Source organism: Hemitrygon akajei, chromosome 3 (genome assembly GCF_048418815.1).
Source record: "Hemitrygon akajei chromosome 3, sHemAka1.3, whole genome shotgun sequence".
Lineage (NCBI taxonomy): Eukaryota > Metazoa > Chordata > Chondrichthyes > Myliobatiformes > Dasyatidae > Hemitrygon > Hemitrygon akajei.
This window is the reverse complement of record NC_133126.1, coordinates 178,764,302-178,779,990: the sequence shown is the minus strand read 5'-3', so window position 1 is coordinate 178,779,990 and position 15,689 is coordinate 178,764,302. Positions and strand designations below refer to the sequence as shown.

General features: G+C 38.5%; 1 protein-coding gene across 9 annotated transcripts in view; it reads right to left on the bottom strand.

Annotated features, from left to right (window-relative positions):
• The window catches only part of trip12 (thyroid hormone receptor interactor 12), a 142,348-nt gene that overhangs the window by 21,387 nt on the left and 105,272 nt on the right, over positions 1-15,689 (bottom strand). For all 9 annotated transcript variants that reach the window (XM_073041471.1, XM_073041480.1, XM_073041472.1 and 6 more), the window contains 8 exons: positions 11,342-11,541; positions 7,501-7,628; positions 6,700-6,851; positions 5,900-6,042; positions 3,447-3,603; positions 1,984-2,082; positions 1,749-1,863; positions 219-373 (listed from right to left, as the gene is read on the bottom strand). In XM_073041471.1, the coding sequence (XP_072897572.1) occupies positions 219-373; positions 1,749-1,863; positions 1,984-2,082; positions 3,447-3,603; positions 5,900-6,042; positions 6,700-6,851; positions 7,501-7,628; positions 11,342-11,541 (1,149 nt within the window). The remainder of the gene's footprint in view (positions 1-218; positions 374-1,748; positions 1,864-1,983; positions 2,083-3,446; positions 3,604-5,899; positions 6,043-6,699; positions 6,852-7,500; positions 7,629-11,341; positions 11,542-15,689) is intronic.

Genomic DNA, 15,689 nt, shown 5'->3' with positions numbered 1-15,689 from the left:
ATCCGTGTCTTAAACTACCTAAACACAAGATTCACCTCAGCTTAAAATACAAGTCAATGTCAGAAACCAAAACCTATTAATTTCAAAATAATTTAAACAGGCTTTAGATGGAACAGAAAAGTATTGTACAAATTTACGCAGGTTATTAACACATTTCATTGAAATTAAACAATCTTTATTTAGCAGCTGAGTTATGCAAAGTTACCAAAAAAACATACCAATCGGAAATCCATGATTGCTTTGGCCAAGAACTTGCCAAGAAATCGTAACTTCATTTTCACTTTGGCTACATATGCTGGCTTTGTATTTCTTCCAAAAGGAACAGGGAAGAGGCCACGTGGATTATGGATATATTTGGTCCCTTCTTGGTTGCCTAACAGCAGAATTAAGTTTGTAAGTTGACAATTAATTTTAGAATCCCCCCCCCCACCCAAGTATTTTACAGGATCACAGAGTTTGTAGCAGCTCTGATAATATTTGTGTAACACCAATTCTTAAAACAGACTTGAGGGAAGCCATCAAAATTTAGAAAAAGTTTAAAACATTATGCTTAACAATTTTCAGTTGTTAACTGCTAAATGTCAGTTGGATATCTCATTCATAAACAAAAAATTAAGCTTCTGTGACAAGGGATATAGACAAGTTGAGTAGGCAAAGATTTGGAAAGTGGAATATGTATAGCAAGAGATTGGGAACTTCAAAAATGCAGAGATTTCTGGGTATTCTAGTGCATGATCTAGTGACTGGTAATCAGATGTTGCAAAGGAAAACCAAGTTACTGGTTGTTGACAGTTTAATGCAGTGAGATTCTGCTTCCATTACATTGAACCTTGTTGACATCATTCCTACAGTACATGTACAACCGGGTCTCTTCATTAATTTTTTTTAAAAAAGGGGAATCTAATCCTACCCCACCAGAAAAATTAATCTCTCAAATTTTATTGCACACTTGGCAGCCTAGGAGCAAAATGCTTGTATAAAGTTATCTTAATGAAAAAAATTATATAAATCACTGCTGCATCATTAAATTAAACTGCACAAGCATTTTAGAATGAGAGCAAGAGCACCCCTCAACCCTGTTTTCCAGTTTCTTTCATTTCTCCCAACTAGGCCTTTCTATACGACTTTCACCCACGTACTGAACCCAGTCAGATTCCCCATCACTTCCTCTCATTATTCCCACCTTCCCCACATCCCTTTGGTTCCACTCATCATCTTCCGATCTGCATCTCTCATCTCCACCAATCACTTCCCAGTCACTGTTACCATCCTCATTTGTCCCCCCCCGCCCATCAACAACTCCTCACCTGGATCCACCTATCACTTTCCAGACCCTGCCTCAACCTGAAATGTCAACAGCCCCTTTGCCACCACAAATGCTGCCTGCAGTCCCGTTAGCAGCTTGATTTCAGATCAAGGATGAATATTTAGACTAAAGTTGTCTATGTACTAAGCTTTATACTTTGCTTCAGATGTAAAGCCGATAATGATAATCCTCATTCTCAATAGGGAAAAAAAATCATCTGGACTCTTGACCAGCTTCAGAAGCATCATTTCCAACTCCAAACCTGTTGATTTTCATATTTGCTAACGTGCTCACATCATGGGCCCACTTAAGCACAAAATCCCTCTACTGTACTATTAAGCCACACTTATTTTAGGATATTTAAGTAATTCAAGCATTAAAATGTCTGATCATTACATATTCATGCAAAGTAGAATGAGATTTCTCACATGACCAAATGTACCTTTAGGGTGGGACAATGTAACTTCATCACCCCGCCATAGACCCAGATCAGCTCTCTGCAGTTCCTGAGATACAAGTGCATAGAATTCCAATGTCGGACCCAGACCTGTGCCAACCTGCAAAGAATTAGTTTTATAAGTTGTAACTGAAACTTAGTCTTACATTAACAGTATTTAAATATATTAACAGCAATATGAAATGAGAAATTAAGTTTCAATAGGAAATAGTGTGCTTACTTCATTTTCATACTGTATCTCCAGCATTGCTCTGGAGCTTCCCAAATCCTGCATCACCGATTCTGCTTGCTTTAACAGCTCTTCTCTATTCACTGTACGCTACATGGGAGATAAAAGAAAACAGCTGGAACTGAAAAAAATTGCATACAACTTACTTTCCAAAAAGTTATGCTACTTAAAATTGCTTTGACTGTTAAGGATTTAATAATGTGCTGGTGCACACTTCCATAATAATCAGCATAATCTCATTCATATAGTTGAATGATCTGATGGATTTCATGATGTGGTGAGCTGAAGCGAACCCCATTCTTATTCATTTCCAATAAACCTTTGCTCAATGCATAAAATAATGAATCTCTTAAAGCCTCATGTAAATTGAAGACAATTTACTAGTTGCAATTCTAAATTTTTGCCTAAAACACAAGTTCAAGTTGAATTCAAAATCTTGATGCTTGGATGATAAGTAAGGCAACCATTAACCTGGGGAATTTATATTGTGCCACTCAAACCTCTTTTGAGGAATGTATGAAGTTTAATGAATTAATCACTCTGGTAATGACAACAATCAAGGCAACCCAACAGCAGCATGAACAATGCAAAATAAAAGATCCTCAAACTATACTTGGATGTTTTTTCCCCCATGACTTGTATAACTGTTGCCGATCAGTTTTCCAATAAATACCTAAAATGAGACCCAATTTTATGTTCTACCAAATCCAAAGATTTACCTGACTATAGCTGCCTTAATAATTAACAAACAAAAGAACAAGTACAACTGAAATGTAATGGACTATTTTGGAGAATAGAATACCCGCAGTATGAATATTAATATCAATTAGCACAAGGATGTAAATACATCTCAATCTGTTGTATTTAACAGTTTTCTTCACCTAATAACAAGGATCTTAACACAGGTGCAGAGGGCTCATTGAGCCTTGTTCGCCATTTGATCATGGTAGATTTATAATCCGCCCCATTCTCTTGCTTTCCTCTCCATAATTTTTGAAGCCCTTACTAATCAAGAATATTTCCAACCTTTGTTTTAAATACACCCAATGACTTGGCTTTCGCAGCCTTCTGTGGCAATGAATTCCACATATTCACCATCCACATGCTAAAGTTCCTCATTTCTGTTCTAAAAGGACATCCTTCTATTCTGAGGCTGTGCGCTCTGGTCCTAGATTCTCCCACTATAGCAGAAAAAGTTATTACTTTCCACTTTCGTTTGTTCATTGCTCAGCTCCCATCGGAATTTGTGTTTTGATCTTTGGTCACCATATGAGTATCAGTGGAACAGTCTCCAATGGCGCTGGCTTAGACTTTAGTGTCCCAGTTCTTTAACAGAAGTATTTCAAATTTTCTCAGACTATTTAAAACTATAGTGCAACTACCTGTATTCTTAAAAAAAGATGAAATGCCGAATACATATCCACATTACAGTTGTGTTAATTGCATCAGATTACCTTTTTCCTATCCAAACGTGGAGCAACTCTGCTATCCTGGGAATCAGACTGGTTGATTTCTGGATTTGTATCCAATAACCTCTGCATGGCTCTATCACGATCAAATGCAGTCACATAAAAAAGCATTTGCCGAGTGTCGAATGGGAAAAAGAATGGGCTTGAAGAATAAAAATAAAATGATTGGTAACCTGTTTAAGCACTTAGAAAAATTACAAGTCATGCAGCTCAACTCATTCTTCATTGTTATGGCAACAAGATACTTATTTTTAATACATTACCCTTACTGGTAGAGATAGATTTGCTCAAGTGTTTTTTGTATGATCATTTCACTTAGATAAAATAGAATGCCAACACACATTGATAACTGATTTAGTGTCATGTATACCAATGAAGTTTATCAGATGTTAGTTTAACCATATTGTGAGTGCTGCAGATATTCATGGATGACATGAAGGCATATGAAATCAGAATTAGAATACAGCAGGTAATGTTCAAACTTGCTGCAAATTCAAAAGCACAACAGATTCATGCAGCTTTCAAGAAAGTAATCAGAATGAAAGCCTAAAACTGCTGCTACCAATGATGAACTTCACCACATTGTGTGGAACTTAGGAGACCAGAAACTCCAATTTCAAATTGTCTTTGGAGACAGCAATTCTTCCGCCAATTAAACAAGATCAAAGACATCTTTAGAGTTGCTGAGCAAATGTACTGATTATGCTTATTTTTTTGCTTTGGCTGAAGCCGCCATAAGAAAATTCTCCATTTAGACAGCAGAGGTAATGGCACAAAATGATAACTTCTAAGTTACATACCAGAGTGAGCAACAATTGTACCAGATTTCACTGTTATATTAAATGACAAATGTCATCTAAATTGGAACATACAAGCCAAGAATAATGAAGCCATACAATGAACACACAATACAGCAAATGTAGTCCAATCAGCTTTTCACGTTGCATCACTCCAATAGCTCATCATTACCTCAGTACCTTTTACTTGCACTTATTCCAAATCCCTCAGTTCCCTTGTATCTAATATCAACTCAAATAAAATTAATGACTGAACTTGTAAAGACTTGTGTCAGGAATTGTTCACTATCCTCTGAGTAACATCACTTCTTCTCAGTTCTACCCTTAACCCCTTAATTTGAGACGTTGACACCCTGAGCAAGATATGAGATGGGCGGGGGGGGGGGAAGAGAGAGAGAAGGGGAGGGGAGGAATCAATTCCACATCTACACTATCCAGCCCTGTAAAAAAAAAGTGTATGTTCCAACAGTCACCACCACATCTCACACCCCCCCCACCCCATACTGTAGAAGTAAACCAAGATATTTTTCATTTTAAGCTCATTGAAATCATGAACACATTACAGTTGGAGCTCTAGCACCAGATATGGTATATAACTGGCATCTTCATCACGAATGATGCCTGGGTACATCTAGCCCAGTTGTTTTTATACCTCCACTGTCTATCCCTCCTGATTGGTTAGTTCTCATCCAATCAGGTTTCTGCTCTCCCACCTTGTTTGCAATCAAATTCTAATTCAGGAGTTGAGGACTATCCAATCAGGGAAATTACGAGGTATAAAAATCACCAGACTAGACATGGCCAGGCACCATCACTGATGAAGATGGCAGAGTTTGACATCAAAATGTTGGTTATAATTGACACTTGTACCCAGCTGAAGCTTTATTAGTCATATATGCCAGGAAAGCACTAGATCCTTTTTCGGGTCCTCCAGTCACAAATGTCCTTGTAAATTTTCTCTGTACTCTATCAATCTTAACATCTTTCCTGTAGGTAGGTGACTAAAACTGCACAGTGTTCTCCAAATTAGGCCTCACCATTATTTTAACTTCAACATAACATCCCAACTACTGTACTGAATACTTCAGTCTATGAAGGCCAACGTGCTTTGCTTACAACCCTACTACCTGTGATGCCACTTTCAATGAATTATGAGTCTGTATTCCCAGATCCTTTTGTTTGGCTGCACTCCTCAGTACCCTATGGAGCGTAAAACCTACCCTGGTTTGTCCTCCCAGGGTGCAACATCTCACTTTCTACCATCCCCAATGCAACTAACAAAATGTTAACTGATGTTAAATGTTAAGTGATATTTTTGTGCACTTGTGGAATGGGCCAGATAATTTAATGGACCCTGATGCTGTAATAAAGAACCAAAGATGAAAAAAATATAGCTTTATAGTAACATGATCAGACAGATACCATTTCCTTCAGTCAAAAGTACTTCTCACAATAGAGAAGTATTTTTTCTGACACACTGAACATTCTGAAAGTTGTGTGATTTTCTAACAGATGATATGGGTAAAGATTCCAGAGTTTTAACTAGAAAATTGCTTAATTTTGCATAAAACACATCTATTTATTGAACTGGAAGTTCCATTTGATCTAGTCAGAAGAAAAAGCAGCAGGTTCATTTCATACCAGGTCCTCCCTAACTCTGTCAACCATGTTGGTATATTTCCTGTCATAATAACCAAAGGATCTTGAAGCTGGCGGTTAGCTTTTGCAGTCAATTTGCTGTTGATCAATTCGTTAGTTGGAATTATTTCTTTACAAATTGCATTCTGTAAGAAACAAATTTAAGATATTTTGACAAATGTACAAATGAATTTTGACGCTACATGAAAAAATGCATACTTTAAAATATCAATTGCATGTTTAGGAGATGCAAAGAATAGGATAGTTCTTTAGTTACAGCACAATTTATAAAATATAAATTATTAAGTACTACTTTTCCACAAAATGAAGCACACATTTCAGGGATGAAACTACATTGATGCACTCAGAAGCTTGATCCAATTGCAGTAACTAGATTCTATCACTAGCTTTTGAATAATTGTCATGAGCAGTTAACATTTGTACAGAAGTCTGGATGCATCCATTCATTTGCTTAGCTCATTACATGGCTCTGGATAAAAATAGAAAAATGCACTGGAGAATGCAGATTTCACTAAAACAATTGCACAACTACATTCCACATAAGGTCAAATGAAATGCAAGTTCTGACAAAACATTAATGATAAGATTAATTTCTGTTTCACACCACAGATGCCAATTGACTTGCTGAGTATGCATCATTTGTCTTTTAATGATAACTCATTAAACTATTGAAAACTATTGCTAATTCCAGAGCCTCTGAACATTCAAACTTGATAATGCATTAGATTTTTACTCCAATCACTTTCTAGCATCTGTTACTATTGATATTATGTGGTACTCACATTATATAGGTAATACCAGTATCTACTGATCGCATGGAGGACCCTCAACAGCAGAATTACATCTAATGATGGGTCTTCAAATGTTATACCATCTGGAGGAACTGAAATTAGATAGGTTTCCAAAGGATTTCCCACTGGAGGACACACACCATCTAGATACAAAAAAAGTTACACAGTTCAATTTAAATGTTGATGCAAGTGGAGGACATTTGCTCACTGCACAGTGAACTGCACAACCTTGCTTCAACTTGCATGTAACAAAATATTTTTATAATTATTGATCATAAGACTTCCTGTTAAATGTTTTTGCTAAAGCTTGGAAGTGTGACAACATGCTTGACAACGAAGACTCTTTCAACGAAGATATTGAAAACCATAGGATCAAAGAGGTGAGAGAGGAGTAATTTTCATAATGAAAATGTGGATTATATTGAAGAAATGGGAGAGAATTGTGGTATTTTAGAATGAGGAAAATACTAGACAGCTACTGCAAAGAGAATATGAGAGAGCTACTGTTAAAAAAAATAGAACATGTTAAACTGGGTCCCAATGCAATGCACCATAAACTGGTGCAGAAGTCAGAGACAGCAATTTAAAGCGTAAGACTGAAAATGAACATGCACCACAGCAGCATTTTTATTCACCATTTCTTTATAGAAGCTGTTCACAGAAAACTACAAAATGTGCATTAAATCAATGCAGTGCCTAAATAAATCAGTCACCACACTAACATATTGGTTTGCCCAGAACACTATTTCGATGCTTCTCTCGGTTTTGAAATGTTATATCCCAAATACTAACCATGCCACAGTTCATCATGTTTCCTTGCATTTCTGGGGGAGGTTTTTGTAGGTGCAGACTGAGCTCTTCCTCTTTTCCCACCAACTGCATCCTTCGTTCCTTCTTCCTCTTCTCTAACAGGCTTGTACCTATTTAAAATAGACCATTTCAGAAACTGTGGACCATCGTGTGTGGAAATTAAAGTAATGTAGTAAATGTTGTGAGGAGACTGGCCCCACATTTGACAGAACATTAGTGAGCCCTGTGCAGGCCCATAAATTTCAGTTTAACAGAAGCTCAAATTCAGTTCTCATGAGAAGGAACATCAAATAATGAGAAAGGTGATTATTTTGCTCCACTTGTTCCCCATCTTAACTAACAAAGGCTTGCTCAGCAGCTTGCCAAAACCTTAATTTAGATCTTTAATCTTAAAGGCACGTTTGCTGACAGAGCTATACAGAATATATAGGCTATTCAAGTAAGAATGTAATAATCTACCCAAAAGCAAATTGCTGCAAATGTTGAAACTGAAAACTGCAAATGATCAAAATACTCAGGTCATCTGCAAAAGGAAACAGCGTTTAGATTTATTATCTTTCTCCACGGATGCCACATATTTCCAGAATAGTCTGTGCAACCTAACACCTATCATAACCTAAATAACAGTCACTGCCGAGTTCTGCAATTCAGATCTAGTACTCCAGCTCCCCCCTTGCATCCATTAATCTCCCTCCAATTATATCTGCACCAGACCAGACAAATGCAGATATATTTGTGTCATCCAGAGTTTCTTGGTCTCCACTTCTCTCCCAGACATTCCCTTTCATCTTCTCCTGTAACCCCCCACTCCCACTGTACTCCACCCATCTCTTCTCTGCAACTTAAAGCATATATACTTGTTTTCGTGTTTTTCCAATTCTGAACAAAGTTGACTAACCTGAAAGATCAATTGTTCTCTCTCCAGATGTTGACTATGATATTGCCAGTATTCTGTTTTTATTCATATTACGATGGTGAGTAAAGATTGCAAGAGCACAAAATGAGTCAGAACGTTTCAGGTGAAATGCAGAGATTTTCTTTGCCATCAAAAAAGCTTTGCTAGATAGCAGCCTTTCTACACATATTTTATGTAACCTTATCTCAGCTGCATTACCTTACCCACATTAAAAATACTACCCACTTCTACATCAACTTGGCTAACATGAGAGGGCAGTTTTAAGGTACTTGGAAGTAGGTACAGAGGAGATGTCAGGGCTAAGTTTTTTTTATTAACACAGAGTGGTGAGAGTGTGGAACGGGCTGCCAGCGACTATGGTGGAGGCGGATACAATAGGGTCTTTTAAGAGACTCCTGGATAGGTACATGAAGCTTAGAAAAATAGAGGGCTATGCTATGGGTAATTTCTAAAGTACACGTTAGGCACAGCATTGTGGGCCAAGGGGCCTGTATTGTGCTGTAGGTTTATAAATGCACTGTAACTGAAGCTGAATATAATTGACCACTAATAGTTGCATTGCTTGAACACATTCCTGCCAAATTTTCATGCTGAATTAAGGCATTTCTGAAGGGCCCGTTCTCAAATACACAGACTGCACTTGAGACTAATCAAGCCATTATGCTTGCTACACATTGTAGCACCTGCCAAAACATCAACTGGCTTTCTTCCCCTTTCTATAAACTCAAGACTCAACTTTCAACCAGATTGTCATAAACAAATTCATGCCCATTATAAGTAAATGAAATGGTGCTAAAACAGTTCTTTGTGAACCATGAAGTCACTCTCACATCACACAACACTGCTCATACATGCTCCAAGCAGGATCATCTTCTCCCAGGGAGAAATACAAACTTGATTCCTTTCCTCACTTTTCTGTTGATAAAAACACTTAAAACAAAAAAATCCTTTGCTAAGTGCCCAAAATTTCAGTTGTATACCATTCAGTTAAAAAGTATTCTAATCTCCATCTACAGAATCCTGATGGGATTTGCAATCAACTTAATTCTATGATATATTGGTCCTCCTCATGTCTGGTTTCCATTCCTAAGAACTACTCATAACCTCTACTGTTCACAATTAGGAAAGGTAGCTTCATGGCAATATACTTGGAGACACAGGCTAACAAGAGGCAACACATAGTTAACCCAGGGCATTTGACGTGCTTGGATTTCTCTGGAAGACAGAATGATTGTTGTGAATCAAGTTCCTGCACAGCAGAAATTGACTGCAGCAAATGTATCCCAGAGATGAAGACGGAGCAATGTGTTGGACAGCAACTCCTTCTCTTGCATCTTCGGAAACAGCTCTATTTCCATCTTTAATATATTCTTCCTTTCAGAGTTCTTTCGAAGACCCCGATCTGAAGTTATTACACGCTGACTACGGTTCTTTGAGGGAATGGGACCAGCTCTCGGGGTTTCATAACTGGCCTTGTTGTTTGGCACACCAAGGGCTCTATCCAAGACTCCTGCTCAGATTTAGAAGCCTAAGATTTCGGGACTCTGGAGACGGGCGGATGGAGGGTCAGTGTCATGACAGGAGACCTGTGTGTCGTCAGGGGAGTTGGAATATCTGCAGTTGTGTGCCCTGATTTTTGGGCACAGAGCACGAGAAAAGCGACATGATGGACTTTTCCATAAACCAGCGAGCTGTTTGTTACGTCTCCTTGCTCGCTGTGAAAACGGAGATACCCTTTTCTCCCCATTAGGGAAAGAGAACCTGTAGTATGTCGAATGCCAGGTGAACAATGTAGTCTTTGGGGTAATTGCAAGTCTGTCTTTGCTGTTGAGTGCTTGGTGGCGGGTACCGATGCTTTTTTTTTGCCAGTGGGGGGAGTGGGCATTGTTGCTTGCTGCCACTTAAGCGTGGGGGGGAGCTGGGGAGAAACTTTAGGGTTCTAACATTTGACTGTCATTCATTCTTTGCGGCACTCCTGTTTTCGTGGATGGTTGCAAAGAAAAAGCATTTCAGGTTGTATATTGTATATATTTCTGCTATTAAATTGCACCTTTGAACCTTTTGAGACCTTACAAATGCTTGTTTGCATGTATAGGCTGTCAATAAGTCAGGCATTCCTAACCTGGGAAGAACCCGTAGAATAATTCTTCGTGCACTTTATGGAAAGCATTCCAGAAGCAAAAATATACCATATAAGATTTGCAAGTTTTCCTGTCAATGGAATAAAACTGGAATGTTTCATGTTATGGCAACAAGTTGTTCCTTTCAAATTTAATATTTATTCGACTCTGCGTTCAAGAAAGCAATACTTTGCCATCCAAGCCTTTTGCTGGTTGCTACACCTTCATTTTCCTCCCATAATTTACTCTTAATTTCTTTCTATCCACTTGGACTTCATTGTCTTCTCACTCATTCTGAATTCCCTGCCTCCAGCACTTCCTCAGGACTCCCTTAATTTTTGACTTCTCTCTTTCACCACTTGAATTCTAACAATCCGACATACCTTCCCACCAACTGAACAAACTTCACCTCCAATGCACTTTTCAAAGTACAGATTCATCAGATGAATGGGTTGTACATGTATGACCCAAATTAGCATTAAGATCCCTGGAGTCAACGAAGGCTGCCAGTGGTTTACAGCACTTCAGGCTTTCTTGTTCAGTCCAGTCAAGTAAAAACCATTTTCCTGATCAACATTGAACAAATTAGCATTAGCATCCTGGCACAGTGGGTCTTTGTAAAGATGGCAAGCTGGTTCTCGCTGGGTGGTCATGTGGTCTACAATTACTTTCTGTGAAAGTTACACAGAAGTGGAACAATGCTTTTTCAATTGCTTTGATACAAAGGAAGCATGCAAAGTTATTAGAATAAAGTTCATTGCATGTAATGAGTGCATTTCATACATACCATATCGTATGGGTCTTTGTCCATATCCCTGCCCGTCCTAACGGATTACTCTCATCATCAGTGGATTCTCTTTCCTCATCAGCTTGCACACTGAACTGCCTGACAGCTTGGTAAACAGTCATGTTATAAGGTAGCAAATGATCTCCTATGTAAAACTGTAGTCTGTGCCTTACGCTCCCCGAATTCAAGAATTGGGCAGCCTAGGATTTAAAAAAAAAGGGCCAAGATTTAGTATACTCATCCACTGAAGTACAGTTGCTTCAAGAATAAAAATCACTGGTTGGCCTAGTAACTTAAACTTCAAAAACTATTGATTTACTCCTTTCTGCATTGTGTTTAAGTATGCTGAACTTAGTAGCATCAAGGATATTGAGTGTTAAATTATAACCATGATACACAATGTAGTAGCTAGAATATATGCCATGTAATTAATTAAAAAAACCTGATTGAGCTTAGTGAGTTGCAAGTATTGTGATAGAAAATGGAGCACAGATTTAGATTGCAGCAAGGCAGAGGCAGCAACTATGGCTCATTGGTCAGGACTTTGCATTGAAGAAATGGCACCTTCAATCACCAAAAAAATGCCAACAATGCTTTCTTTGGTGTCTATTCCTTCCTTTTCTGGCATAACTTGGAATCTGATCCCACCTACAGGGTAATTCTACTTACAGGCAAGTTAAACAAATTGATCAGCTTGACAGAAGAATTCTTAAGACAGCAAGTTTAGTGAAAGCAATATAATTGACAGATGAAAATGAGGTTTAGATTGATTCTGAAATGTGAAAACATACAAGGTTTTAAACAGTTTCAAAGGCGTTCAGTGAGAACCGTGTACATAAAGTTTGTGCTAGTGGCACAGCAGTTAGTTCTGCTGCCTTGTAGCAAGTGCCCTGGGTTTGACCCTGACCAAGGGTACAGTCTGTGGTGTTTGAATACTCTCCCCATGACCTCATGGTTACTCTTGTTTTTCCCCCCCCCACCCCACATGCCATATATCTGCTAGCTAACAAGTTAAAATGACTGCTGTAAATTCTCTCATGTAGGTGGATGGCATGAAAATCATGATGGCAGGTAAACTGATGGAAATGTGCAAGTGTGATTAGTCTAGTTGGATTGGTTGAAGATCACCATATGTAGATAATTTAGTTACATAGATAAGAATGTAGGATGAACAATTAACAAGTTCACAGATGACCTGCAGTTTAATATTGATAAATGGACAGAGTTATGTTGGCACTCTACAGCGACTTCAAGCACATCTGTGGAAACCTTTAATGTCTCTTTTTCCTTTTCAAACTGGATAGGGCTCTGTTGAAGACTGACAGAGTTACACTCAAACTTTGGTTCTTTGTGGCAGTTTTTTTTTTAAAATCCCAAGGGTATAGTCCAAAAGACTAGCGCAGCTTTGGGGTCCTGGGGATGAGCAGATTCTAAGCCAGCGCCATTGAGCAAAGCATCGTGGGAGAAAACAGAACATCGGATCAGCTGTCTGGGGCTCAGTACTGGCTTTCTCTCGCTGGTGGAGAGAGAGTTCGCTGCCGATTTGTGAGTTGAAGAACTCTGGGGGGAAGAAGCAATGTGCAGACTAAAAGTTGTTTGTGTCTCCTCTCCCACTGTGAAAGGCGACACCTCTCTGTGCCTTTATTAGGGAGAGGGAGAGAGCCTGTGGTATGTCAATTTAGATAGATAGATACTTTATTCATCCCCATGGGGAAATTCAACATTTTTCCAATGTCCCATACACTTATTGTAGCAAAACTAATTACATACAATACTTAACTCAATATAAATATGCATCTAAAATCACCCTCTCAAAAAGCATTAATAAATAGCTTTTAAAAAGTTCTTAAATAGTTTACTAAGAAATACATTGAATGGTAACTTAAGCTCAGTCCTGACCCCGGCACTTTAACATATCCTACCCCTGGCGTTTGAATTGTAAAGCCGAATGGCATTGGGGAGTAATGATCTCTTCATCCTGTCTGAGGAGCATTGCATCGATATCGGGTGAACAATTAGTTTTTGTTATACTGCAGTTCATGGACTTTCTTGGGGGCTTTCCTATTACCTGCTTGGTGGGTGCTGGGTTTTTTTTTGCTGAGCTGGGGGAGTGGAGGGTTGTTGCTTTGCTGCTGCTTGTGCATGGGAGGGGAGCTTTGGGGTTCTAAGGTTTTACTGTCACTTAGTCTTTTGGGGACATTTGTTTTCATGGATGTCTATGTAGAACAAGAATTTCAGGATGTGTACTGTATACATTCTCTAATAATTAAATTGAACTATTGATGAGTGTCATCATTGGCAACAGATCAACATTAAATTGGAAAAATGGACAGAAATGGCAAATGAAATTTAATCCTGAAAACAGAGATCAATAACGCTGTAACTAATAAAACCTGAATTCAAATATCGAATGGAAGAACCCTAGGAAGTATGGAGGAACAGAGACACCTGTGTGCACTGTACATGTCCAAAAATCCCTGAAGGCAGAAACAAACAGGTAAGGTGGTTAAGCAGCATTCAGTAGTTTGGGACACTAAATATAATGCAAAATTTTTATAGAATTGATCAATACATTACCTGGAGGAATTTCAGCTACCAGTGACTGGAAGGGCCAGTTTTGTATTATTTTGGAGCTGAAATAGTTCAATGGAGGTGAGGGGTTGGCAGGTGGCAACTTGATGAATATAGACAAGAGCTTAGTCAAGATGGCACTAAACAGCGACTCCTTTGTTTGCAGCTTCGGAAACAGTTCTATTTCATCTTTAATACCTATTTTTTCCTTTCAGGCTTCTTTTGAAGACACTGACCTGCAGTTACACGTTGACTTCAGTTCTTAGCAGGAATGGGACCCGCTCTCAGTGTTTTACGACTGGCTGTTATCTGACATGCTACGGGCACGGCCTAAGAGTTCAACTCACCTTTGGAGGCTAAGGATCTTGGGGCTCTGGAGACTGGTAGATTGAAGGTCAGTGTCTTGGACCAGTGAGTCGTTGGAGCTAGAAGATCTTTGGCTGTGTGCCCAGAGACCTGAAATCTTTGGGCACAGAGCTCAGAAAAAGCGACACAACGGACTTTTAACATCATAAACTAGCGAGTTGTTTGTTACGACTCCCCTCTCACTGTGAAACAGAGAGATCTTTCTCCCTTATTTTGGGGGGGGGGGGGGGGGAGAGAGAGAGAGAGAGAGAGAGAACCTGTGGTATGTCAAATATCCGGTGAACACATAGCCTTTGGGTACTGTAAGTCTGTCTTTGCTGTTGCTTTTGCTGCACACTTGAGTGCTAAGTGGCAGGTGCCAATGCTTCTTTTTTGCTGGTGGGGGGAGCTGGGTGGACTTTGGGGTTCTAGCATTTAATTGTCATTCTTTAGGGCACTTCTGTTTTCTTGGATAGTTGTGAAGAAAAAACATTTCAGGATGTATTTTGTACACATTTCTGGCATTAAATGTACACTTAAACAAGATTAGCAGCCTGGATCGAAGAAATGGTGGGCATCAAAGAAAGTGGTGTTTACAACCACAGGATTAGGGTAGAGATTTGAGAAAATTCTCTTCCATCCATCCCCCCTCCCCCCATGTGGTGATATCTGGAGTATTCTAGATTTTAGTACTTTGAATAATACCATATTAATACCTGGGCACAGATAGCGATGGTCATGGCTGAGGGAGAACAGGATGTGTGACCTATTCCTGTTCAGCTTAATATAAAGGATGATTTATAATGGATTAATTTCAACTTATAAATTAAATGTCCAAACTGCATGCCTCTTCAAGCATAACTCAAGTTCCTGAGTTTTAACTTCCTGCTCTAAGACTTTGCAAGAGTAGACTGTTTAACAAATTATCAATCATTATTCATCACATTCCAGTATGAGGTAATAGCTTAAAAAAAACAACCAGGAACAAGGAATAAGAGAACAGCTTGTTCCCAATCTATTCAGTCAATTGAGACTAAATAAAAGCCAATCCTTAATAAATCACACGGAATTATTCAACTGTAGAAAATAATCATAGCAAAAGTGAATGTTATATAATGGTGTAACATTCTCCAAAGCTTGGATGGTGTTTGAATTTGCAGTGAAAAGCAATACATAGAAATGTGGATGGATATACTCAGATGGACACACAATATAAATTTAAGCATTTGATGGCTCCTTTTGGATATTGGTTGAGTGCTTCTCTCCTTTTATAAAGGAGAAAATTTTATATTGTGATCAAGTTGTAAATTTGTAGATAGAAACGTATCATATTTTCTAAAGCAAACAAGTTGATTTTCTAAGTGAACATTTGACAGTTAACCATTAGTTTTAATAGAAGCTGACAATGATAAACACTTCTGTAAAATCCAGC